The sequence below is a fragment of the Cetorhinus maximus genome, chromosome 15 (genome assembly GCF_964194155.1).
Source record: "Cetorhinus maximus chromosome 15, sCetMax3.hap1.1, whole genome shotgun sequence".
In the NCBI taxonomy this organism is placed as follows: Eukaryota; Metazoa; Chordata; class Chondrichthyes; order Lamniformes; family Cetorhinidae; genus Cetorhinus; species Cetorhinus maximus.
In genome coordinates this window covers 75,336,401-75,361,792 of record NC_135893.1, presented here as the reverse complement: position 1 = coordinate 75,361,792, position 25,392 = coordinate 75,336,401, and the positions used below count along the sequence as shown (strand labels likewise).

The window sequence follows — 25,392 nt, the reverse complement described above, 5'->3', positions numbered from 1 at the left end:
TGCTCTAAGAACTTGTCCTGAATACACGCTATAAACTGAGTGAGGGGTAAGAGAGGGAGAGGGGAGAAAGAGGGAGGGAAAAAAGGATGGAGGGGAAAGACAGAGGGGGAGAGAGAAAGTGATACAAGGAAGTAATCAACAATAGCCTTATCTGTGTTTGATACAATGGGAGTGGTAAGACCATGAGATAGCAAGGTCAAGGGGATGGCCCTATATATGGGTTGGGGCGTTTATATGAAAGAAGAGATTTAAGGATGATAAGATGGCAGTGAACTCAGAGGAGAGAGATCATAATGAACTGAGATGGAGGTTGAAATCGCAAAATTAGAGGTCATTTGGTGCATAGGTAGGGGAAACTGCAAAGGCTATGAACCCTGACAATATTCCAGCAATAGTACTCTAGATTTGTGCTCCAGAACTTGCCGCGCCCCTAGCCAAGCTGTTCCAGTACAGCTATAACACTGGTATCTATCCGGCTATTAGAAAAATTGCTCAGGTATGTCCTGTACACAAAAGGCATTTCAAATCCAACCCGGCCAATTATTGCCCCATCAGTCTACTCTTGATCATCAGTAAAGTGATGGAAGGGGTCATTAATTGTGCTATCAAGCGACACTTGCTTAGCAATAACCTGGTTACTGATGATTAGTTTGGGTTCCGCCAGGATCACTTAGCTCCTGACCTCTATTACAGTCCTGGTTGAAACATGGACAAAAGAGCTGAACTCCCAAGGTGAGGTGACAGTGACTGCCCTTGACATAAAGGCAGCATTTGACAACGTGAGACATCAGGGAGCCCTAGCAAAACTGGAATCAATGGGAATCAGAAGAAAACTGTCTGCTGGTTGGAGTCATATCTAGCACAAAGGAAAATGATTTTGGTTATTGGAAGTCAATCATTTCAGTTCCAGGACATCACTTAAGGAGTTCCTCAGGATAGTGTCCTAGCCACAACCATCTTCAGCTGCTTCATCAATGAGCTTCCCTCCATCATAGGGTCAGAAGTGGGGATGTTCACCGATGATTGCACAATGTTCAGCACCATTTGCAACTCCTCAGATACTGAAGCAGTCCATGTCCAAATGCAGCAAGACCTGGGCAATATCCAGGCTTGGGCTGACAAGTGGCAAGTAACATTCACATCACACAAGTGCTTTACAATGGCCATCTCCAACAACAGATAATCACCCCATTACATTCATTGGCATTACCATTGCTGAATACTCTGCTATCAACATCCTGCGGGGGGGTTACCATTGACCAGAAACTGAACTGGACTAACCATATATATACTGTGGCTACAAGAGCAGGTCAAAGGCTAGGAATCCTGCGGCGAGTTACTCACCTCTTGACTCCCCAAAGCCTGTCCACCATCTACAAGACACAGGTCAGGAGTCTAATGGAAGACTCACTACTTGCCTGGATGAGTGCAGCTCCAACAACACTCAAAAAGCTTGCCACCATCTATGACGAAACAGCCCGCTTGATTGGCATTCCATTCACAAACATTCAGTCTCTCCACCACTGACGCACAGTAACAGTAGTGTGTACCATCTACAAGATGCACTGCAGGAATTCACCAAGGCTCCTTAAATAGAACCTTCCAAACCCACGACCACTACCATCAGAAAGACAAGAGCAGCAGACACATGGGAACACCACCACCTGGAAGTTCCCCTCCAAGCCAATCACCATCCTGACTTGGAAATATATCACCATTCCTTTACTGTCGCTGAGTCAAAATCCTGGCACTCCCTCCCTAACAGCACTGTGGGTGTACCTACACCACATAGACTGCAGTGGTTAAAGATAGCAGCTCACCATCATCTTCTTAAGGGCAATTAGGGATGGGCAATAAATACTAGCCTAGCCAGCGACGCCCACATCCCATAAATGAGTAAAAAAAAGAGGCTGAGAAAATGAAGTTATCTCGGTGATAATATTTTTAATCGCACTTGGGAGGGCAGAAGAGAATGTTGATTTTGAATAAGAGGTGAGAAGGATGGAACAAGGTGAGATCTCAAAGGAGGGGGCTCGCCAAGACTTCTTCAACAGCACCTTTCAAATCTGCAACCTCTACTGGTGGGAGTGGAACACTACCACCTGCAAGTTCTCTTCCCAGCCACACCATCCTGACTTGGAATTAAAAATAAAATTATTCATGGGATGTGGGTGTCCCTGGATAGGCCAGCATTCATTGTCCATCCCTAATTGCCCTTGAGAAGGTGGTGGTTGCCATTCTTTTAGTGTCACCCAATCAAAATCCTCAAACTCCCTGCCCAACTGCACTGAGTGTACCTCCACCACACTGAATGCTCATCGCCACCTTTTCAAGAGAAATTAGGGGTGATCTCATTGAAAGTCCATGATTGATCTCACGAACAAGTAAAAAAATACGATCCTGCTGATTGTATTTCAAAAAAATACAGACCTGCTGAGTTTTTCCAGCTATTTTTGTTTTTGTTCCAGCATCCGCAGTATTTTGCTTTTAAAAAAATACAATAATCTAGTTAAGGCCTAATCAGTATTTTATAAAGGTTTAGCGTAGTCTCCTTGCTTTTGCACTATAGTCCTCCACCCGTTGAAAAAAAACCATACAGAATCTTTGGCTTTGTCAATTTGTCCTGCCATCTTCAAAGATTTGTGTATGTGATTCCCCAGATCTGTTATCACTTTCTCTTTAAAATTGTAACATCTATTTATATTGCCTCCTCATTTTTCCTCCAAAAATGCATCACTTTGTACTTCCTAGCATTAAATTTCATATGCCATATGTCTGGCTATTTCACAAGTCTATGTCCTCAAGAAGTCCTTCACAAGTTTCCTGTTTGCTGCATTTGCAAACTTGTGTAATCTGCAAACTTTGAAATTATGGCCCCATGCCCATATCCAGGTCAATAACACATCAAAAAGAGCAATGGTCCTAATACCTACCCCTGGGGGATACCATCACTCCCTCCAGCCTTATAAGCAACCATTCACTGCCACACTCTCTCTGTTACAGCAACAATTTTGTATCTGCGCTGCCACTGCCTCTTTAATCCTAATTTTGTTAACAAGTCAATTACGTGGCATTTTATCAAACAACTTTAGAAAATCCATATCAAATGCACTACTTTCATCAAGAATAGACTCAACAATATAACTTCCAACATGGCTTCCTCCTTTGTACCTTTAAATCATCACTATCAATCCTCTCACATAGTGAATAAATTCTGTTTACCAATCACTGAAAAAAAGTTTCCAATTGATCCACAAATTTTTTTTCCTCAAAGGGAGATTTTTTAAAAAAAATATCTATTTATGATGAAGACTGTTACAAGAAAGGAGTTTTTGATGCTAGTGAGCTCTCTCAAAAGAGCTCAACTCAAAACATTTTCTTGCCATTGAGGAGGAAATAAATTCACAGGCTTCAACATATATCAAAGTTTCTAACATCACTGGGTCAAAATCTTGGAACTCCCTGCCTAATAGCATTGGGGAAGAACCTTCACCTCACGGACTGTAGTGGTTAACTGGAATTGCAACTCCTTCCAACTAAGAGACAAGATTCAGACATCAAGGACTTGCTGGACAGGATATTTATTCAATGGCTGGAACCAATAAATAATGATGAACAACAAAATCATGAAACATTCAATGTATTTCTAACATAACTTCTATCTATAACATGGGATATAAATATGAAGAAATATCTTTGTTCATTTTCAAATCTAACAAAAGGCCCAAAATAGACACACAATTGAGAGGACCGGCTATGACATACTCAAAAAGAAGCAAAAATAAACTAGCAATTCTGTCATTATTTTATTGCCTGTCATCCCTGGTCCCTTTCAATTATTTAAGTTAGGTCCCCTGTTCATTGGCGGTGGTATGGTGGCTAAGGAAGCATTTGCGTGGGTGAAACAAAATTATTACAATAGCTGAATTACGAAGCACATTTCCGTCCATTCATGAAATGGAAATTACTCTGCAGAAAATCAGTTTAATCAGCAATACTTCATGAGTCTCCATGATAAAACTTCCAACATGGCTTCCCCCCATCAATCCTCTCACTTGTGAATATATTCTGCAATCCGGACACTGAAAAAAAGTTTCCAACATAACTTATTTTTTCCCTCAAATGGAGATTTTATTTTTAATTATCTATTTACCATGAAGACTGTTACAAGAAAGGAGTTATTAATCTGTTTAAGTGAGCCGTCTCTCACCTTTCTCTAAAGATGAGGAGATGTCAACTCAGAACATTCTCTTGCCATTAATGAGGAAATAAATTCACAGGCTTAGGCATATAAAGTTACTGCATAACTGATGGGTCAAAATCTTAGAACTCTGCCAAACAACAGTGCGAGCAAGAAGTTACATTTATTGTAAAGTCAAATTAATTGACCAGCTTCTAAGATTCAACAAATGTAAAGAGATATGGATGGGATTCTCCCTTCCCTTGGCCAAATAAAAGAAACACCTTATGAATTCTTACCTCATTTTAAGAAGATTTCAGAATTTTATGCCTGGAACGATGACGCGTGTTTTAGTGGAGTGGCCCATAGATCTGTGCTGGGACCTACCCTCTTCCTGCCTAACCTCACAGTCTCAATCCAAGGCAGGTATACTCACAAAGGATATCGAGCTGGTTTACTGTGAGCTCAGTAAGCAGCCAAGATCTTACCAGAAGAACCTGGCAAGATTTGCACATGGGTTGATCAGTGATAAGAAGTGAAAGACAGAAAATTGCAAAAAAAAAGCTGATGCACTTTATGAGCCACATAAAATACACTAAAGGAGAAGTTGCAAGATACCTCCGGAGATTAGTTAACTTATCACTCATCTCATTCAATAGTGCAAGATGAGAATAAACAAAGCAAACAGGATTCTGGGTTATATTGTTGTATCCTTTCAGTTGAAAGCCTGATCAAGCTGCAGAGTCAGGCTGCACATGTTTACCATTCTTATTGGCACAACATAATAGGATGATCCAGAAAAGGGGGAAAAAAAAGACTGATCTTCAAAGTCAGAGGGAAGAGCTGGTGATCTTCAGCTTCAAAAGGAGTCGTCCCAAAGGACACCTTAGGATGTATACAACGTATCCAACAGGGCAGAGCAAATAAACCCAAATAATACCTCTAGATACACCCATGTAATAGAGGACAAGCGGGAGCAGGTATAGAGTTGTGAAAAGAAAACAGGAAAATATACAGAAGATGGTCAACGACTGGTGTTGTGGCATAGATGTTGCGTTATCTAAGAAAGAGCTAATTTGCTGTATTAGGGAGAGGGTAGAGGGAGCATTCTAAAAGAGTAAGATCAAATGATAACAGTCCATCTAACCACCTAGTGATTTGAAATTAATAACAGAAGTGTATAAAATTTAAACCCAGCATTATTTCAATTACTTATATCCCTAATCAAATTCTCAGAAAAACAGTCTCATGCAGCTTGATTGTAAGTTCTTGTCAGTGGAACAAATAAACTCCGTAATTGTATAAAACAAATCTTTCCCTTGCTAAGGCAGATCTTAGAACTGAGGCAGCACAAAGAATTGTGGATGTACTGGCTATTGTAGTCTAAGTTTCCTTGGCGTCGCATTATATAGAGTCTGACAGAGTCTTCATTATTGCACATACTCCTGGAGCAAAATGAGTCTCAAAGCCAGCCATTTATGGGTGTCCTACACTTGATTATTTCCTTTTTTTTACAATATGACAAATCCAGAAGGTGCACAGACAAGGAACCCTTTAGAAAACTCAAACCTCTTTAGATCATAGCCACATAGTACAGTATACGTAAGTATGTACAATCCTGTGTAACATAGTAGTAACAATGTTGTTTGCACTAGCAGCTACTTCCACCATTTGGATTTTGTTTTTAATTCTTCAAAATTAGTGCAATAGTAAGGTTTATCTTACCTCCTTAAACATTTACTATTCTCTGAACAAAGTCTTGTAAAACTTCCAGTCATAAGTTACTGATCAATATAGGAATGTACTCCAGAAAATATGCAGATGAAAATTATTTTATATTGATGATGTAGTTAAAACAGGATAATGCAGTAGCTGGAACCTATTGCAAAACAGTGACAATACTAAGGAGTTCAGGATTCTCAAACCTTTCAGTATTTTAGCCACTCTGAAGGGGCATCTTATCTTCTTAGAGGGTGTCGCAGCTGTAAACCTGAATTTGAGAGTGCAGCTCGTCTCTCCCGACCTAAACAGCATGATCATGGTGAACACCAATGAACAGAAAGCTCCTATAGTCTGACCGCTTGGTTTGAAATCAAGAGGTGTTTTATTTTATTGCATGTCCTTTCAATATATCAAATTGTAATGGTTATTAAAACTCTCTCATGGTTTAATTCATTCCATAGAATATTTAAATTTCTTCTATGCCACTATCTCCAATGGCAATCTCATAAGGGGATAGTAGTACAGTCCAGGCCAGATGGTGCTGATCATAAATGGCTAACCATACTGTACATTTTACTGTTTGCGCCATTAATGAATTCACAAGAAATGGGCAGATTGTAACCTGAACAGTAACCCACTGTACTAACAAACAGCACATTTACATCTCACTATATGTTTCATGCACTGATTCAGAATGGTGCTCAGCCGTCAGATTTAAATAAGGGTAATTGAGCTAATTCATCAAGACACGCTGCACATACCTAGACTTAGCTCACAGTAAAAGTACTAACCAAACAAATTAACGCAATAATTAAAGCATAAATACCCTTTAAACCTTTTAGTAGTTGAAACACAAAAATATCATATTAACTCTGTTCTCAAATATTACAAAAGGTGTTCAGATCTTTGCATTTCTTAAAAATTGAATTTGAAACTTTATTTCTGTCCTGCATCCACAGCTGGGTGGTCATAATTGTCTGACAAGAATCAATCAGTCTTTTGTGGGGTGACAACCATTGCACTTCCTCCCTGAAATAAACTGAGGAGCTTGGGGACAGATATAAAAAAGGCCATTTAAGGAAATAAATCTTCCATGATGATTGACAACACAGTTATTCAAACTCTGAATGTTTGCAGATACTCTACAACCAGCCCAATTTGGTTGCATTTGTACAAATTTAGTGCAATAAACGATTGCAACTTTTCAGAGTTTTATTTTAGTCCTTCATTCCTTTGTTCAAATTTCATCCCATAATGTTCTCAACATCTCACAGCTGCTTCCAGAAGCCTTTGGCTGCCAAGATCAGGTGCAGTGTTCAGCTGAGGGCTTCTGGAAGCACAGCCCTGTGACTAAGAACCTTCTACAGTTCCAACACATGGCATATTTTTCATATATATTCTTCAAGTATCATAATTACTTATAAAAGCTTACAATGTCTTGGCTTTCCTTTCCATTAACAATTTCTAGACTATCAACATGGGGTCGGTGTGTTGGGTGACACATAGTGCCTGAATTGCACATTTTACATATTGCAGTGGACATGCATATTACAACATCACAAAAACTGCTATTCAACACCGTGGCCAACTTTTCTAATCGACAACACTGACCCCAATACATAATCCATTCAGTACCAGACTTGAAAATACATTAGTACAGCTGTAATAGCACTTGTGCTAAATCACTAGTACTAAACATCCTCCTTTGGATACTGTACTAGTTGACGTGGGTGTAATTCATTTTTGTTTGCCAAAGTTTCGCTAGTGTCATTGCACAGAGATCAGAATTATTATATCCCTTGCAATTTCATGGATTCACCAATTAATTTGAAATTTTATAAATTCCTTCTGACGGGCATATTGGAAGCTAATTACCCTGTACTCGGTTTCTTGGTTCACAGCCAGGTAAAGGTCTATTGTGATTCTCCTAATGACAGTGTAGTTCAATGTTAGCCGTTTAATATCAAACTGAAACTAGATGTTTGAAGATATCACCTCATCTTGATGGAGACAGTTTGAAAAACCATTGAAACCTGGCAAAATTTCTCAATGTTTTGCAGTGCTGAGGGGGGAACTGGAGAGCCAAAATGTTCACCTCTCCCAAGCAAATTTGGTTTGTGGATTGAAATATAAAATCTCTTTTGCCTCAACTGTCTGTTGTAGCTACACTCACTCAGGAAGAAGCAAAACAAAAACAGAAATACCTGGAAAAACTCAGCAGGTCTGGCAGCATCGGTGGAGATGAACAAAGTTGACGTTTCGAGTCTTCATGACCCTTCAACAGAACGAAGTAAAAATAGGAGAGGGGTGAAATATAAGCTGGTTTAAGGTGGGGGGGTGGTGGGAGGAAGAAGCAAGATGTCTCCACACAAACAAATCACTAATCTGAAGCAATTGCACCCCCTAGAGGATAAAAACACAAGAGTAATTGTTTAAAGTGAAATTATTCCATTACCTGTCTCCCACTTTCCCAGGTGAGGGAGCATGTCGAAAGAGAATCTATTTTAATTTAGGAATTGCGAAATGCGAATGTAGAAATGTGCATGAAAAATTAAGGTAGCACGTACTGTAGTTTCCAACTAGTCAAAACCAAGTAACAGCACATCGTCAAGGACAGGGAAAAAAACACCAAATAGATCAGAGTCGAAATAAAACGTGAAGTTTAAAAATCAATCACATGAACCATCCTTCCATCCATCTCTCCATCGTTCATCCACCTTGGAGCAATCGAACTCTGGTTTTCCCACTCGCTTGTTAATGTCATTGTGGAGAAGGCACATCCACTGGGAAAATTTATACCTGTTGCTTGTGTCTGGAGGCATTGTCTTCAGTCTACAACAGTGAATTAAAAACAGGATTAGCTTCAAGAAAGGATTCCAAAGTGAAGTTTTCCCAAATGTTTCGCTGAGCAAAATCTATTTGTTATCTTATTTTGCCTTGACATTGCTACATTGCACAGGGACACATTTCCTGAGCTTGCTGACAAGGGCCAGAAAATCACATTGCATTTTCTTCCAGGTGGACAGCATATTCAATCAAATCGACAATCAAAAAACAAAGCAGTCACATTGTATCCTGCAACTGCCTCCCTGCTGCCACCTAACTCACAGCCAGCCTCTCTGTCCACTCCCAATTTAACACTAATGCCCAACTCACCAATCCACACACAACCCACAGACTTTAACTAGGTGCCTAGCTCTAGCCTGTTACCTCCATTCAAATCCTTTACGCCTCTACCCAAAGATCCATCTCACCCAACACACTACCCACCCCATATCCTGCTGTTGTTGACATGACCTCAACCTACCTCCCTGACTTGGGGGCTGACTTAAAATTCAGTTCTAGCATACAGCCTCCAATCGCCAAATGCCATCCATTCAGCTACATTAGATTGAACTCATGGCTCAACAACCCCACCGCCCTCAGACCCTTACCTAAGCATCAGCCTCCAGCTGAACATTACCCTCCAATTAGGCTTTTTTATTTACTTACTGCACTGCAAGCATTCCATATATTAAACAATTATACATAGTGTGCGACCACACCACACAGGCACAAAATGTCACGGGTTCAAATCACTGTGCGCGCCAAACTGGAGTGGCAGCCGCAGCATTTACCAACTGGTTTCAGTGGCATTTCTGCTGCAGGAAGGAAAAGAGAAAAGCAGCAGCCAAGGATCTGATTCTTATCGCTACCCAGCGACTTCTGTTCAAGCCTGTTTTGTTATCAGGGAAGGTCAAGAATGAGCTCAGCTGTGATGACTCATCCATAAATAAGGGTGGCCACTTGGTATTTTCCAGCAAGGGGTCGCTGCCCTACAGGAAAGAAGGGAATGAGTGAAAACCGGAGTGGAAAAAAAAAACAGGGTCTCAAAAACTGATATAATGGCCATGGCAATCTTTGCTTTTCCATTTAATAAATTGGATCAGGTTTTAGTCAAGTAAATTTTTCCAAAGTCGTTTAAACGTCCAAACCACAAGGCAGGAGTGTGGGGACAAAATTTTAAAAAAAGCTAAAGTAACCTATTTTAAATTCAGGTCAAAAGATGAGGGGAGAGGAGAGGGGATGGGAGGAAAGGCTTCATAATAGAAAAAAAACATTAAAACTAATAAAAACGACAAGGGAATAAAGTGAATTACAGATAGCAGAATAAAACAGGGATTGTTTCAAGTTACTTCAAATTATTTTGAGCATTTATTTTTGTAGGATTAATGCTCCAGTACCAGATTTACTTTTGCTGTTCGAGTAGCTTCAATACAATTTTATTTCAGATTAGCCCAGAGAAACAAGGCTGCAACAGTTAGTCAAAGGGTTTTCCCGGTAACCAACTAACAAAATCAAATGCAAATTAGAAGTACACACTGACCTTTCTCTCAAGTCTTCTGCACACTCCTCACAAGGAAAGAACTTTGAAAACAAAGAAATAAACTGCTTCATGTCCCCCTGTTGATTATTGGTGGGCCTGTCTGGGTAATATGCTGCCATCGTATGTAGGAAAGACCAGGTGCTTCTTCCCAGTTCTTCACGGTCTAAAGGGCATTCAACAGGACGCTCCTTATCCAGGTCTTCTGCAACATCCTGTAATTGAACAAGTGTAGCAAATCTAAAAAATTATAAATCTTAAAGTGTTAAATAGAATGAAGCAAACACTTTGTATTTAGACATGAGTAATTTCACAATCATTCCTTTGCAGATTATACTCAGCCATTTCAACTTAAAGAAACCCAGCAATAACAAATCCTACCATACCTGTGCTACGCCTATTTTTAAGAAGCACTGCATTGTAAATTTGCATTTTTCAAAAGGATATATTGGATTAGGGTCTGTTCAGGGGGTTCCGTTTAAAATTCAAATCAACGTTGTTAGTGAATCCAAATGTAAAGGGCTCATGTGAGAGAAATTGCATGAGGAAGGGCATCACCACTTTAGGAAGGATGGCACAGCCATCTATAGGGTGTAGAGCAGATTTATCAGAATTGTGTCAGGGATGTGGGACTTCAGTTATGTGGAGAAACTATAGGAACTGGGGACGTTCTCTTTCTTTCATCACAATGGCACTTCCAGCAATACATTGAACCAGATTTAGCATCCTCAATGCCAGCTTACAAAAAAACACTGAAAACCTGACAGCTCAAGAACAGGGGATAGGTGGGAAACAGCCCTGAATAAAAGGCCGATCACCAAGCCATCTTTTCAAGGTGATAAGAGCAAGCTGAATTCTTTGTTACTTTGGATTTCAGAAATTTTAGATAGCATTTTGAGATCATCAATTCAGTTTATTTTTCTTGTGAAAACTGAAACCCATAGACCTCACATATAATACATAAAAAGCAGGTACATAATTTGCTATTCATGTCGACATCAACTTCCCCTATCCTATTCACACTGTTCCTTTGGAGGTAATCCTGCACTGCCTGAACTTTCTGCACTCCTCTGCTGTTTTGTCATTGCTTAGTGAATGGGAGGTAAACCTCTTATGTTGATCTTAAAAATGGTGTGAATTGTCTCAGAACCAACAATTTTATTAATACCAATGATATACTGCAGCAGGGGAGTGGTGGTTGCTCCTCTTCGTTATCATCTTGGTGACATCATCAGAAAACAGTGTCAAATTTCACATTTACACTGTTGCCACCCAGCTCTACCTTACGACTGCCTGTCCTGACTCCTCCATGGTCTCTAAATTACCCTCCATCCAGTACTGGATGAGCATAAATTTCCTCTGATTAATTATTGGGAAGGTCAAAGTTATTGTCTTTGGTGCCTGCTACAAACTCTGCTCCTTAGTTACAACTCCATTTCTTTCCTTGGCAAGTGTCTGAAGCTGAACCAGACCATGTTGTCATATGTGACCATGAGATGAGCTTCCGACCACATATTTGTGCCAATAAGATCGCCTATTTTCACCTCTGTAACATCGCCTGATTCCACCCCTGCCTCAGCTCATTCACTGCTGAAACCTTTACCTGTGCTTTTGTTACCTCTAGACTTGACCTTTAATGTCATCCATAAATCTGCTGCCTTACTCGCACCATCCCATTCACCCATCACTAACCTACATTAAGCAACCTCGTGATTTTACGATTCTCATCCTTGTTTTCAAATCCTTCCATGGCCTCACCCCTTCCTATCTCCATAACTTCCAAGGCATGCACTCCTCTAATTCGGCCTCTGGAGAATCCTGATTTTAATCGCTCTACCACTGGTGTCCGTTCCTTCAGCTGACAGGACCTAAACTCTTGAATTCCCTGCCTAAACCTGCTCTCTCCTTTAAGATGCTGCTTAAAACCTACATCTCTGACCAAAGTTTTGGTCATCTTCCTTAATATTGCCTTTTGTGGCTCAATGTCACTTTGAAGACCCTGATTAGATCACTCACCAACTGCCTAAACTCAGGGGAATACAAGCCAAGGTTATGCAACCTGTCTTCATAATTTAACACTTTCAGCCTGGTATAATTTGGGTCATATTGGACCCAAGTCATATTGGACTCGAAGCGTTAACTTTGTTTCTCTCTCCATTGATGCTGCCAGACCTGCTGAGTTTTTCCAGCACTTCCCGTTTTTAAATCATCTGGGTGAATCTGTAATGTACCTGCTAAAGGCCAATATATCTTTGCTAACATTCAGTGCCAAAAACGAAATGCAGTAATCTAGATAGGGTCAGTATCTCTTGATAGAAAAAATAGCCTTTCATAGATAAAGTCGGTGACTCTAAAATTATTCTTTAGATTTTGTCGGGTAGCAAGTAAGACTAATCGGAGAGTTCTTTTAAAGCCCCAGCATAGACATAAGGAGTTAAACATCCTTTTGGCGTGCTGTAAGATTTTCGAATTTGTCCACGGCCGCTCCAATTCTGGTGCATAATAAATGTCTACTTAACATGACTGCAGAAGATATCTGGCCAAATTGTGTACCTAGTTTAAAACAATTCCAGTGTACAATGATGTAATTATAATAGGTAATGGATACTGGGAACGAAATTATAATTTAATATGTAAGAACGGGAAAGGTGGAAACTGGAGGCAAGGCTGATGAAATTTTCTAGCTCAGGGCAAGAGAGGAAATGGTATAGCTACCAGTCATCAACATGCTGGAAAAAGATGTGGGGAGGAGACCCGTTTAAGACTGGAACAAAGAATCTTCCATATACCCCACAAAAAGACAGGCATAGCTAGGACCCTAGGTGTTCTCACAGCAATGCTTTTTATTTCAAGGAAGTGAGTGGAGTTAAAAGGCAAGTTGTTCAAAGACAGAATGAGTTCGGCCAGGCAGAGGAGCATGGTCATGGATGGGGAACTGACTGAGCTTCCATTCAAGGAAGAAGCGGACACCTCTCCAACTGCCCTAGTGGGAGATGGAGGTGCAAGAGATTGAAAAGGAGATAGTTCAGGCCAGGAAACTGTTAGAGTGACGGAGGACATTGGAAGGGAGGCTGGACGTGGGCCGGAAGAGGCAGGACGTGGGCGAGAAGAGGCTGGACACAGGGAGAAAAGAATTCAGTCGGGAAGAAATAGGTTCTGTGAGGCAAGAACTGGCTGAAACAATAGGTTCACCAGGGCCTGTTTGTGGATCTTGGGAAGGATGTAGAAGCGAGCTGTTTGAGGTTAGGGGCCATGAATTTGGGGGACATGGAAGGAAGATTTGCGGAGGAGATGACATCAGTGACTCTTGGAAATATCGGCTTCACGTTCAGTGGTGGGGTTATGGTCCAGAGAGAGATAGGAGAAACATCGAAGAGTTGGCTTTCAGCCTCGGCTAGGTAGAGGTCAGTTTGCCAAACAACAATAGCACTGCCCTCGTCAGCAGATTTAATGACAGTGACAGGATTGGACCCAAGACAATGGAGCGTTGCAAATTCAGAGGTAGATAGGTATAATGAATTTGATGTACCAGACAGGTTTCCTACTTGAAACAGATAACTTTATTACAGAACTCTTTTAGAAGCTACATCCTCAAACCAGGTCCATGACTAGAAAGCTCTGGCCCCAGGATTACCCACACTTAGGGCTCATTCATCAGAACAATCATGTAACCCCCTAAAGGCAGCAGGGAAGGTTATACCTTCAATCACTACCTTTCCTCCCCCTTTAGTTTTCTACATTTCCTAGTTACAAAGAATATCTTAAACCACAACAAATACATACATACACAGGTCACATGATTAAAAATTAAGGGCGGAATTTTCTGTGCCGCTGGCAGCAGCAGGCGTGATAGGTGGCGTGCGCGGACAATATGGCGCGATCGGTTTCACAACGGCAGGAAGGCAGGTCACGATCTTCCGCTCAGGCCACGTTTCCCGTCAACGGTCGTCAGGGAGCTCATTGTAATGCATCAGCATATCACTAAAAGTCCATCCCGCCAGGCTCTTGGACCCCCGCTAGGTCGTCCGTCCACATCGGCGGGAAAGCACGTCGACATGTTTCACAACGACAAACAGGTGACGTACACTTGGTGGCCTTCAATTCGGGGAAACTGAGGCGAGTGAATAGCATCGTTTTCCACAGCTCGCCAGGGTTGCCTGTTGCTTTGCAGGTTTCAGGGGCGCCGGGGGGAGGGGGGTGGGGGTGGGGTGCCTGGGAGAAGTGCCACCCTGCCTCGGAGGAGCCTGTTTTCTTGGGGGGGGGGGGGGGGGTCCAGGGACAACTGCTACCCAATCTCGGAGGCAACTGTTGCTGTTGTCGGGGCGTGGGGGCGGCAAATGCTGCCCTGGCATTGGATCCCACGCACAAGAGATCGAGGTGGGGGGCAGGGTAGGCGAGAGGAGTGGCCACACAGTAAGGACACCTGTATAAACTGACCATTCCTCTGCAACTGAGACAGAGCAGGCGCAGCCACAGTGATATGATTGGGGTCAGGCTCCTAGCCTGTCCACCCATGCAAGCAACGCGGAGGCACCAAAAAGCCACCAAGCGCACTTTACCACCCCCCCCCCCCCCCCACCCCACCCCACCTCCCCCCGACACAGGCTGCGAGTCCACTTTACTGGATCGCAGAGCAGTTGGGCTGCACACGTCATACAATCTCCTCGACAACGCTGGCCATGTAGCAGTCACTGCTGGAGGCCCTCACAGCCCCTTGTAATCTCAGCAACCCGGTCAGGAGCTGTCTCCCCCATGTTGCAGGCTGACAGGACAGCCATGCAGCGCACTCATCTGTGGCCATCCGAGAGGTGGACAGCACTCTCCGGGAAGTGTTAAGGGGCCATCACACACGTGTCTCTCTCTTTCATGCCGCAGGAGGACTACAATCCGGAGCATGGAACCTGGTGACCTAGCTGAATGCCTGATGGCCTACAGAGAGCAAAGGCGACGGAGGAGCGAGTAACTGAGGTGCCTGGCCGCGCAAAGGCAGGAATAGCAGCTTCAGGGAGAAGGGGCTGCTGGGGCTCCCATACACATTGCCCAGGGGCAACAGCGAGCTGTGGCTGGTAGGCGCCTAGCTATGCCCAGTGTCTTTGGATGCCACCTCACATTTCTGCAGGTGACTGAGAACCAGTGTTGCCGACGACTGCGCATGCCTAGGGACCTGGTCGCTCACATCTGCCACTTACTGCAGGACTTGGCACCAAGGGGACGTGGAGGGCATCCACTGCCAGTGGCTGTGAAAGCGACCGCAGCGCTCAATTTCTACACTAGTGGCTCCTTTCAGCACTCCACAGGTGACCTCTGTGGGATATCACAAGCCTCTGCCCACAATTATATCCATGAAGTCACAGATGCCATCTTTGCGAGGGTACATAACTTTGTGCATTTCACCCAGAACCAGGACAGCCAGATTGCAAGGGCCATTGGATTTGTCCAGATCTCAGGTTTCCCACAGGTGCAGGGTGCGATTGACTGCACCCATGTGGCGTTCAGGTCTCCATCGCTGCACACAATGGACTACATCAACCGCAAGGGATTCCACTCACCGAATGTGCAACTGGTATGCGACCTCCAGAAATGCATCCTGCAGGTGTGCGCAGTTTCCAGGGAGTGTACACGACACCTACATCCTCAGTCGGTCACAGATCCCTGGAGTCTTCCAGGGTCCACAGAAACTGCAGGGATGGCTCCTCAGGGACAAGGGCTACCCGCAGATGACACCCATGCGGCGGCCTCAGGCTGCAGCAGAACAACAGTATAATGAGGCTCATGCTGCAGCTTGCGATTTGGTGGAGCAGACCATCGGGATGCTGAAGATGAGGTTCCGGTGCCTGGATCGGTCTGGTGGAGCCCTGCAATACAGTCTGCAGAGGGTATTGGTTCAGTTTTATTGCTTTGACATTGTATAGGGAATAAATATCAGCATCAGCAGCTTCTGGTTATGTTATATTATGCACTTCAATCATCTTGGTCTGCTGTCTGATGGGCTGTCTCGATTTCGCCCTGCATTGCTTTATTACATGCCCTTTTTAGTGGCAGTAAAGGCATTCTCCCTCCTTGAATCGACAGGTTTCAGGTACTTGGTTACCTCCACATCCGTAACAGATTGGTCTCTGAATCGCTGCTGAAATGCTTCCACTAGGCCTTTACATTTTTCGAGCAGCAGAGACTGTCTCCTGCTTCGCTGCTGTCTCTCTGGTTTTTGTGTGTGCCATGCCCGGCGGTAGGCTCCTGCCCCAACTGAAGAATGGCGCCATGTTGTACGCCATAAAGCCTGCAAGTCCCTCGTAGCACTTTCCATGGCTAGCGCTACTACCATAGCACGCTTCAAATCGATGTTAACTTCTGCAATTAAATGAAGCTGAATGGCATCGTCGTGAACGCCACAAACTAACCGGTCCAGCAACATCTTTAAGCATGTCTCCAAAGTCGCAGTGCTCAGTCAACTGTCTCAATTTCGCTATATAAGTTGTAATGGACTCGCCCAGGGCCCTTAGTCTGGAATCAAACTTAAACCTCCGCATTATTAGTGACGGCTTCAGCTGAAAATGCGTCATCGCAAGGTCTACCAATTCGGTAAAAGGTTTAGAATTGGGCTCATTGGGGCTGTCAGACTGCAGATGAGGTTACATGTCTTGCTACCCCAGACACTGAAAAGAATTGCTTTCTGCTTCTCCTCCGCTGTTATTTCATTTGCCACGAAATAAAAACCTAGGCACTCTGTGTACTGGCTCCAGTCTTCCAAGGATGCATTATAAAGGTCGATTCTGCACGACTGGTGAGTATACTTTTCTTTCTTTCCTTAAGAACTGATGTACTCACAAGGTGAGGTGCAGCGTCAGAGCTATTTGACCCTTGCCGTCAAATGTAACGAACTTGATGTACCGGACAGGTTTCTTACTTGAAACAGATGACATTATTACAGAGCTTGTTTAGAAGCTACATGCTTGAACCATGTCCATGACTAGAAAGCTCCACCCCCAGGATTACCCACACTAAGGGCTCATTCATCAGAACAATCTAAAGAGAGCAGGAAAGGTTATACCAACAATCACTACAATAGGTGAGAGTGAGTGAGAGGAGCAGAGAAACTGAGACAGTCAATGTCATGCCAGCTGTTCTCAGTGGTAGGATCTAGACAGAGTAAGAGGCTAGATGGAAGGATCCAGGCAGAATGAGAATTTTGAAGACTCCTGGCTGAAGAAGTAGGCATGGATGTGACAAGTGATGGAAGAAGAGGTCAGCATCATGCCACGTTTGAAATTCATTGAAGCGGGGGCATAAAAGGATGAAGCTGAGGCCTTTGCTGAGGACAGTTTGTTCAGGCTAAGAGAGGAATGGGGTCAGAGGAAAGGGATGCAGGAGGAGGATCTGAAATGGCATCAGTATCCATAACTTGTTATAACCTCAAAGGGAAAAATGCTGTTTGTTAAAGCATCAGGTAAATCAAAGAATGAAATGGAGCTGTGGACCAGGTAGCTTTGAGATAGAGTGAGTCAGTGCTGCTGGAGTGAGAGATGGGGAGTGAATGTGTGACAGTGCATGGCACTGGATCTCGGGATGTGGTAAGAGTGGTGGTTTGCAGGTCGCTGAACATCATGGCGATATTTGTAATTATAGGTGGATACGTAGAGACATCAGGGAAGGCAGAAGCGGCAGCTTTAATAGAAAAATGACAGAATTAGGAAACCAGACCCTGTCCGAATTACTGGAATTCTATTGAACTAGTGATCTTTGACCAAATGCTATTGCTCTGATCAGCTGACCTGTCCTTTGCCCCCCCCTCAACCCCAACACCTCCCCCTCCCCACACCCTCCTCCTCCTCCCCCTCAACCCCTCCTCCCCCTCACCAAACACTCCTCCTCCCCACCAACCCCTCCGCCACACCCTCCTCTTCCCCCTCAACACCTCCTCCTCCCCCACACCCTCCTCCTCCAGCTCAACCCCTCCCCCACACCCTCCTCCTCCCCCCCCACACCCTCCTCCTCCCCCCCCACACCCTCCTGCTCCTCAACCGCTCCCCCACACCTTCCTCCTCCCCCTCAACGCCTCCCCCACACCCTCCTCCTGCCCCCACACCCTCTTACCCCCACACGCTCCTCCTCCCCCTCAACCCCTGCCCCACACCCTCCTCCACCCCTCAACCCCTCCCTCACACCCTCCTCCTTCCCCTCAACCCCTCCCCCACCCTCCTCCTCCCCCCCTCCCCCACCCTCCTCCTCCCCCCCTCAACCCCTGCCCCACACCCTCCTCCACCCCTCAACCCCTCCCTCACACCCTCCTCCTTCCCCTCAACCCCTCCCCCACACCCTCATCCTCCCCCTCAACCCCTCCCCCACACCCTCCTCCTCCCCCTCAACCCCTGCCCCACACCCTCCTCCACCCCTCAACCCCTCCTCCACACCCTCCTCCTCTCCCTCAACCCCTCCCCCACACCCTCCTCCTCTCCCTCAACCCCTCCCCCACACCCTCCTCCTCTCCCTCAACCCCTCCCCCACACCCTCCTCCTCTCCCTCAACCCCTCCCCCACACCCTCCTCCTCCCCCACACTCCCTCCTCCAATCTCCTCCCACCAACTAACTCCCCCAATCCGCTAACAAACCCCCCTTCTCTCCGGCGGCCGCTCCTCCTCCTCTCTTACCGCAGACACCACCTTCTTCTGTTCGCGAATCCACGTCTTGAAGTCTACACAGGCCCGACACGGTCTCTTCAGCTTCTCTCCGCCGCCCCCGGGGTCGCCGTCATTTCCCGTGGGAAACGGGAACCCGCCCAACGGCCCCGGCCTGGGCGCCGCCATCTTGGACCGCGCGGAATTCTGGGAGCAACAGGATCCACTCCTCACATTCACCAATCACAATGCAGGATCCTCACATTAACCAATCACATTACAAGATCCTCACACTAACCATAACATTGCAGGAACAATGCCACACACCCACCAATTGCAGTGCAGGGACAATTTACACTAACCAATCACATTGCAGGATGTACTCACATTCACCAATCACACATCAGAATCCACTCCTCACAATCAGAGTGCAGGATCCACTATACTCCCCAATCCCAGTACAGGATCCTCTAATCACATTCGCCAATCCCATTACAGGATCCATTCCCCTCACTCACTAATCACAGTGCAAGATCACTCCTCACACTCACCAGTCCCGGTGAAGGATCCACCACTTACATTGACCAATCGCATTGCAGGATCCATTCCTCTTACTCACCACTGGCAGTGCAAGATTCACTCCTCACACTCACCAACCTAGTTCAGAATCCAATCCGCTCACTCCACAATTCCAGTGCAGGATCCAGTCTTCACACCCACTAATGACAGTATAGAATCCACTCCTCATGACCACGAATCCCAGTTTAGGATCCACTCCACTGACTCCACAATCCAGGTGCAGGGTCCTCTCTTCACATCCACCAATCACAGTTCAGCGTCCACTCCTCACACACCCCATCCTGGTACAGGAGCCACTCCTTACACTCCCCAACCCTGGTGCAGGATCCATTCCTCACACATCCCAGTCCTGCTGCAGGATCCACTCCTCACATTCCCCAATGCTAGTGCAGGATCCACTCCTCACACTCCCCAATTGGCATGCAGGATCCACATCTCACACTCACCAATCCCGGTGTAGGATCCACTCCTCACACTCAATGGGGCTCCTTGTAACCACAGGCTTGAAACACGGATCCACTTCTCACATAACACCAATTATTCTCCACTTCACATGCAGCGGGATTTCCCTTTGCTCCAAACTGGGATTTCCACCCCCACTGACCCTCCACCACTGACCCCACACCCCACCCCACGCCCTGGGTTTAAGATTTTATAACTGAATAGTCAGGCTTGTACTATTTCTGAGAATACAATTTCACTGACAGGGTGGTTACTTATGGAAAATACCAACAATTCTTCAATTTTTCATCACTGTTTACATGTTTAGAAAATTATTTTAGTTGTGATATAATACATTAATTTTAATTTAGAAGATAAACTACAAGGTTGGAACAAAGCATCACAGCCAAACACAGATAATGTATACAAGCTGAAAGCATGTTTTAGGTTGTTTCATTGAAAGAATAGAAAGGTTTGAATGTATACAGCGCTTTTCACGACCACATGACGTCCAAAGGCACTTTACGGTCAATTAAATATTTTTGAAATGTAGCCATTGTTGGAATGTAGGGAACAAGACAGCCAATTTGTGCACTGCAAGATCCCACAAACAGCATTGACCTGGTAATTTGTTTTTATTGATGGTGATTGAGGGATAAATATTGACCGGGACACACGGATAACTCCCTTGATTTTTGTAACAGTGCCACAGGATCTTTTACGTCCACCTGGGCAGGCATTTAGGGCCTAACATCTCATCTGAAAGACGATACCAACAGCACAGCACTCCATCAGTACTGCACTGGAGTGTCAGCCTTGATTTTTGTGCTCAAACCCTGGAGCGGGCCTTGAACCTGGAACCTTGCAGAAGTGAGAGTGCCACGCACTGAGTCACAGCTGACACCATAGACATCAATGTTGAGCCAATTGCCTTGCCAGCACTGGCCCTCAGATAAGACCAGGAGGGAGAATGGGCAATTGAAGCAGCCTTCAGGACGAAGGAGTGGCATTATATTTTTACTTATAAGCTACAAGATCCAAAAAGACCAACTGGAATACCTGAAAGAAGGGACCAACAAAACTGATGGGGCTAATGGCCATGCAGATTGGACACAGGCAGTTGAACTGCTAAATTTGGTATGCTTTGCACTTATTTTTAATTTTGGGAAACAGATGCAATGCAATGCAATGCATAGCAGTTTTTATCTCCGAAGGGAGGTGGTGGCATAGTGGTATTGTCACTGGACTTGTATTCCAGAGACCCAGGGTAATCCTCTGCGGACCTGGGTTCAGTGAAATTTGAATCCAATAAAAATCTGAAATTAAAAGTCCAATGATGACCATGGGTAGAATCTTCAACTTGGTGAGCGGGGGCAGGGCCTGCTTGTCGTGGTGTAAAATGACGCGGGGTGACGTCAGGCGTGTGCCCAACATCACTGCGCGTCATTTAGATTTTCAGTTTGGCGGGCACGCAGCCGAGTCAGCTGTGTGCCCGCCGAACTGTCAAAGGCCTGTTGAAAAGCAATTAAGTCAGTTAGCTGAGCTGCCCGTCCAACCTTAAGGTTGGGAGGAAGACGAAGAGCCCAGGCGGCCTTCGCATTTTTGATGGAACCTCATCCACGGGCGGGATGAGGTTTCATGAATGATTTAAAGTTTTCAGAAAATTTTTTATTGAAATTAATGCACGTGTCCCAACTCTTGTGACAGTTTCACATGAGGGGACATGTCATAAAAATTTTTACAACACTTTATTAGACTGTTTGAACTTAAAACTAATCTCCCTGAGGCACCTCTGTGCCTCAGGCAGGTTTCTGCACTCATTTGCGCGCATGCGTGAAAGAGCACACTCCCAACTCAGGCAACCCCCCTCCCTCCCCGCCCGCATAGAGGGTGCTTGGCGCTTCCGGGCACGCATCATGCTGGGCAGGCCTTAATTGGCCCGCCCATGTAAAATGGCGGCACCCAGCCGATCGGGGGTGCCAATCGGCTCTGCGCTTGTCTGCGCCTGCCCCCACACACCACAGAAAATTCTCCCCCATGAAACAATTGCCAATTATCGTAAAAACCCATCTGGTTCACTAATGTCCTTTAGGGAAGGAAATCTGCTACCCTTACCTGGTCTGACCTACTTGTGACTCGAGGCCCACAGCAATGTGGTTGACTCTTAAATGCCCTCTGAGCCAGGGCAATTAGGGATGGGCAATAAATGCTGGCCTAGCCAGTGATACCCACGTCCCATGAATGAATTTTTTGAAATGGTGAAATATTTAAATGAGCAGTTAACTGGCCCCAGAGCAATCTTGTTGTCTGGAAAACCTAGGGATAAAAAATCATACTATGAGACAAAACTGCTCAAACAATCCCAAAAAGCATAACACTGCAAAAACTATATATATGAATAGATAATACTGGAAATGTGTGAATGTCAGCCAGCCTGGAGGAGAGAACAGTTAATGTTTTGGGTTTGTGCCCTCCTATAGAATCGAAAAAATAAGAAATGAATTTTATTAGGATCAGAAAATGGAGAGAGGAGGGGAAAGTAAACAGACACAGTTAAACAATATATCTCTAAGGACAACTTACAATTGCCAAAACAGCAGCGGATATATTCACAAGAACAATTTGAGATAACAGGTCTTGGTGGCAAAATCCCATTCGGTCTCTAAAGAGAAATGGGTTTCGGTTTGAAGTTTAGTTAATAATGAATCAAATTTTTAAAATTGTATTTTACTAAAAATTTGTTGTTGTGAACTTACCTAAGGGAGAGTATGATTCTATCACTAATGAAATTCAATGGGAAACATAATTATTTATGACCGCAAATATGTCTTCTCACCTGTCTGACTAAACTTGAGACTTTTACTATTTGCTGGATGAAAGTTCTGTCAACTTGTTTTGACTAAAATTGGTGAAAGCAGGAGTTTATTCCCCAGATGTTTTACTATCACTCGAGTACAATCTCCAAAGGTTGCCTTCTGTCACTTGATGTTTCATGTTTGGACCACAAGGGGTCACGCCTGCCTTTCACAGTCGCCCAGAAGTGATTTTTATTCATCACAATTTCACAGACAATTGTGAATGAGGAAGGCACTTAGCCCTTCTTGGTTCTGCCAACCAGAAATAACCCCGCGATCTCATCATTGCTGCAACTAATTAGCTTTCTTAAATTATTCCAAGGGCTTCCATTCCATGGGACAAATACTGTGGATGCTGGAAATCTGAAATGTAAACAAAAAAAGCTGGAAATAGTCAGCAAGTCAGGCAAGATCTGTGGAGAATGTTGTTATGACCATGTGAAGAGGGGAAAAAAATAACTCTCCTATTCTACCACTCCAGGTCTGACCATACAGGGTTTGTTGTGAATTTAGAGGGGATGTGCTTTTTCAATACTGCAGGAGTCCCAGTATGTACACTTTTAGACTATAGACAGGTTTTCAGGGTTTGAACAAAGAACAAGATTAGGTTTATTGAAACTATTTTCTGAATTTAAAAGAGGCCTAGCTAAATCGCAACCACCATTCATACGTCACAAACATTCCCTGGGCCTACACACACACCAGTACAGATGGTAGCATAAGAGGATAGGCGTAAAGATTTTTTTTAAATTCGTGAAAAAGATAAACAAAGGAGTATACGGTCAGCTGTCCTCTGGCTGGGTTTGTGTGATTCCACATTGCAGCTGTTTAGTTCAGTTGTCTGCCTGGACGTGGCTGTATGCAGCAGATTTCAATATTTTATTCCCAAAAGATCTCAGTTTGAGTAGATTTCTGTTGTCAGGATGGTTACTTTGCAAATCTGGGTACAATGCTTTCAAAAGAGAGAGAGGAGGCAGCGTCTTTGCAGCCTTTCAGTACAGCATTCTGTTCCCTCACCTCACTGGCCTGGTAAACATTTCTGAAAGTCCTGCTGGCTGTATATTCCAGAGGAATCCGATTATCCATGACTGCTGCAGTCATTGTTTTTAGAACAGGTAATTGCCATTTGATGTCTCATCTCGGAAACTTTTGAAAAGTTTCAGGATAGTATAAAAGCCAACAGGAGATGGGGTCTTTCATGTTCCCCAGGAGGTTTGAGTGTCTGTTCCCTTTCATCCCACTTGGGTGGAATGCAAGCTTGCATATTGGAGCTGGCTGGCAGTCCTCCATTGTCTTGCTAGGATTTCAGTTTACTGCTTTTTAAAAATCCAGCCAGGAAAAGAAGAATTAGAAATAGCACCTTTGTTTAAAAAAAGCGCACCCTCGTAACAACCCTCTCCATCTACCTCAACGGATGACTGAGCGTTTCCAGCATTTTCCATTTATTTTCCATTTCACATGCCCATTGTTCTTTGCATGAAGATGGATTTCCTGATATCAGTTTAAAATGGATCTTTTGCTATTTTAAACCTAAATCCTATTTTCAGGCTGTTTGTGACAAGAGTTTTGGCAAGGCAATTTTAGCTTGTGCCATTTACAATAAAAACATGGATATTCTTATGAGAATATTTTGATATTTATATTATGAGTCGATCTGTGGCATTGCACTTGATATAGGAACGTCCTGGAATCTTCAGGCATTTAAGAGTAATTTCTTAGTACTGCTACAAGGAACCCAGGAGAAAAAGCGTAGGAGCATTAAAAAAAAATTGTCTTTTTTTCATTTTCTTCACTCACTATTTTATTAGTGATAAAATTATTGGAACTGGGAAAAATAACTATTTATCTGTCAAGAATCATCGAATCATAATTGGCGGGTGTGGGGTAATTGGACCAGGTTGCGCAGATATAACTCAGTCCTCAGGTTAAAGTCTTAGGCTGAGAAGTTGTTATAGTGCCAGAAGCTGTGGCAAATGGGTCCTTTGAAGGTAATGCGCTCAAAGATCGGCCTGAGGTTTGCCAGCACTTGGGTCTCAGGCCTCAGCTACGTAAAATCGGTGAGCCTTGGAATGTCAGTCGGGTAAAAGGCATGGTCAGAGCCTCAGAAGAAAATCTGCCGACCTCAGATACAAGATCTGGGTTGGAGGGAGGCAACCCGGACTGCTCCTGTCTCCGTACAAAGATGAGTAAAAGTCAACTTGTCTTTTTGTTGATGACCTCCAACACTCCCTTAGGACTGCTTGTTAGGCCGTGGTTGGCCCCTATAAACTGAACAGAGCATGCACAGCGCACTCTCTGCCTAGCTAATAATGAGTGAAATACTAAAGAAGAAAAAGACTGGAAAAGCATTTAAATAGCCCCTTTCACAGACTCAGGAGGTCCCTAAGTGCTTTATAGATATTAAGTACTTTTGAAGCCAATTTGCACACAACAAGATCCCACAAACAGCACTGAAAGAATATAACCAGTTAATCTGTTCTTAGCGATGTTACTCAGGCCTATTGGAGGGCAGGGTGTGTTCCAAAGTTTGGCGTTGGCCATGTAGGCCAAGACTAGGGGGGATCAGTCAGGTCATGTAGGCTGAGACTGGGGAGGAGGGGATCAGTCAGGTTATGTAGGCCGAGACTGGGGAGGGGGGGC

The 25,392-nt window shown here is 44.3% G+C and overlaps 1 protein-coding gene across 1 annotated transcript; it reads right to left on the bottom strand.

Annotated features, from left to right (window-relative positions):
- Positions 1-6,725: 6,725 nt before the first annotated feature.
- gfer (growth factor, augmenter of liver regeneration (ERV1 homolog, S. cerevisiae)) lies at positions 6,726-19,098 on the bottom strand. The gene is made up of 3 exons (XM_078558664.1): positions 18,911-19,098; positions 10,269-10,480; positions 6,726-8,734 (listed from the first exon to the last, which is right to left on the bottom strand). Exons 1-3 carry the CDS (start codon positions 19,064-19,066, stop codon positions 8,572-8,574), a joined length of 531 nt encoding a protein of 176 aa, XP_078414790.1. The 5' UTR covers positions 19,067-19,098; the 3' UTR covers positions 6,726-8,571.
- Positions 19,099-25,392: the final 6,294 nt, after the last annotated feature.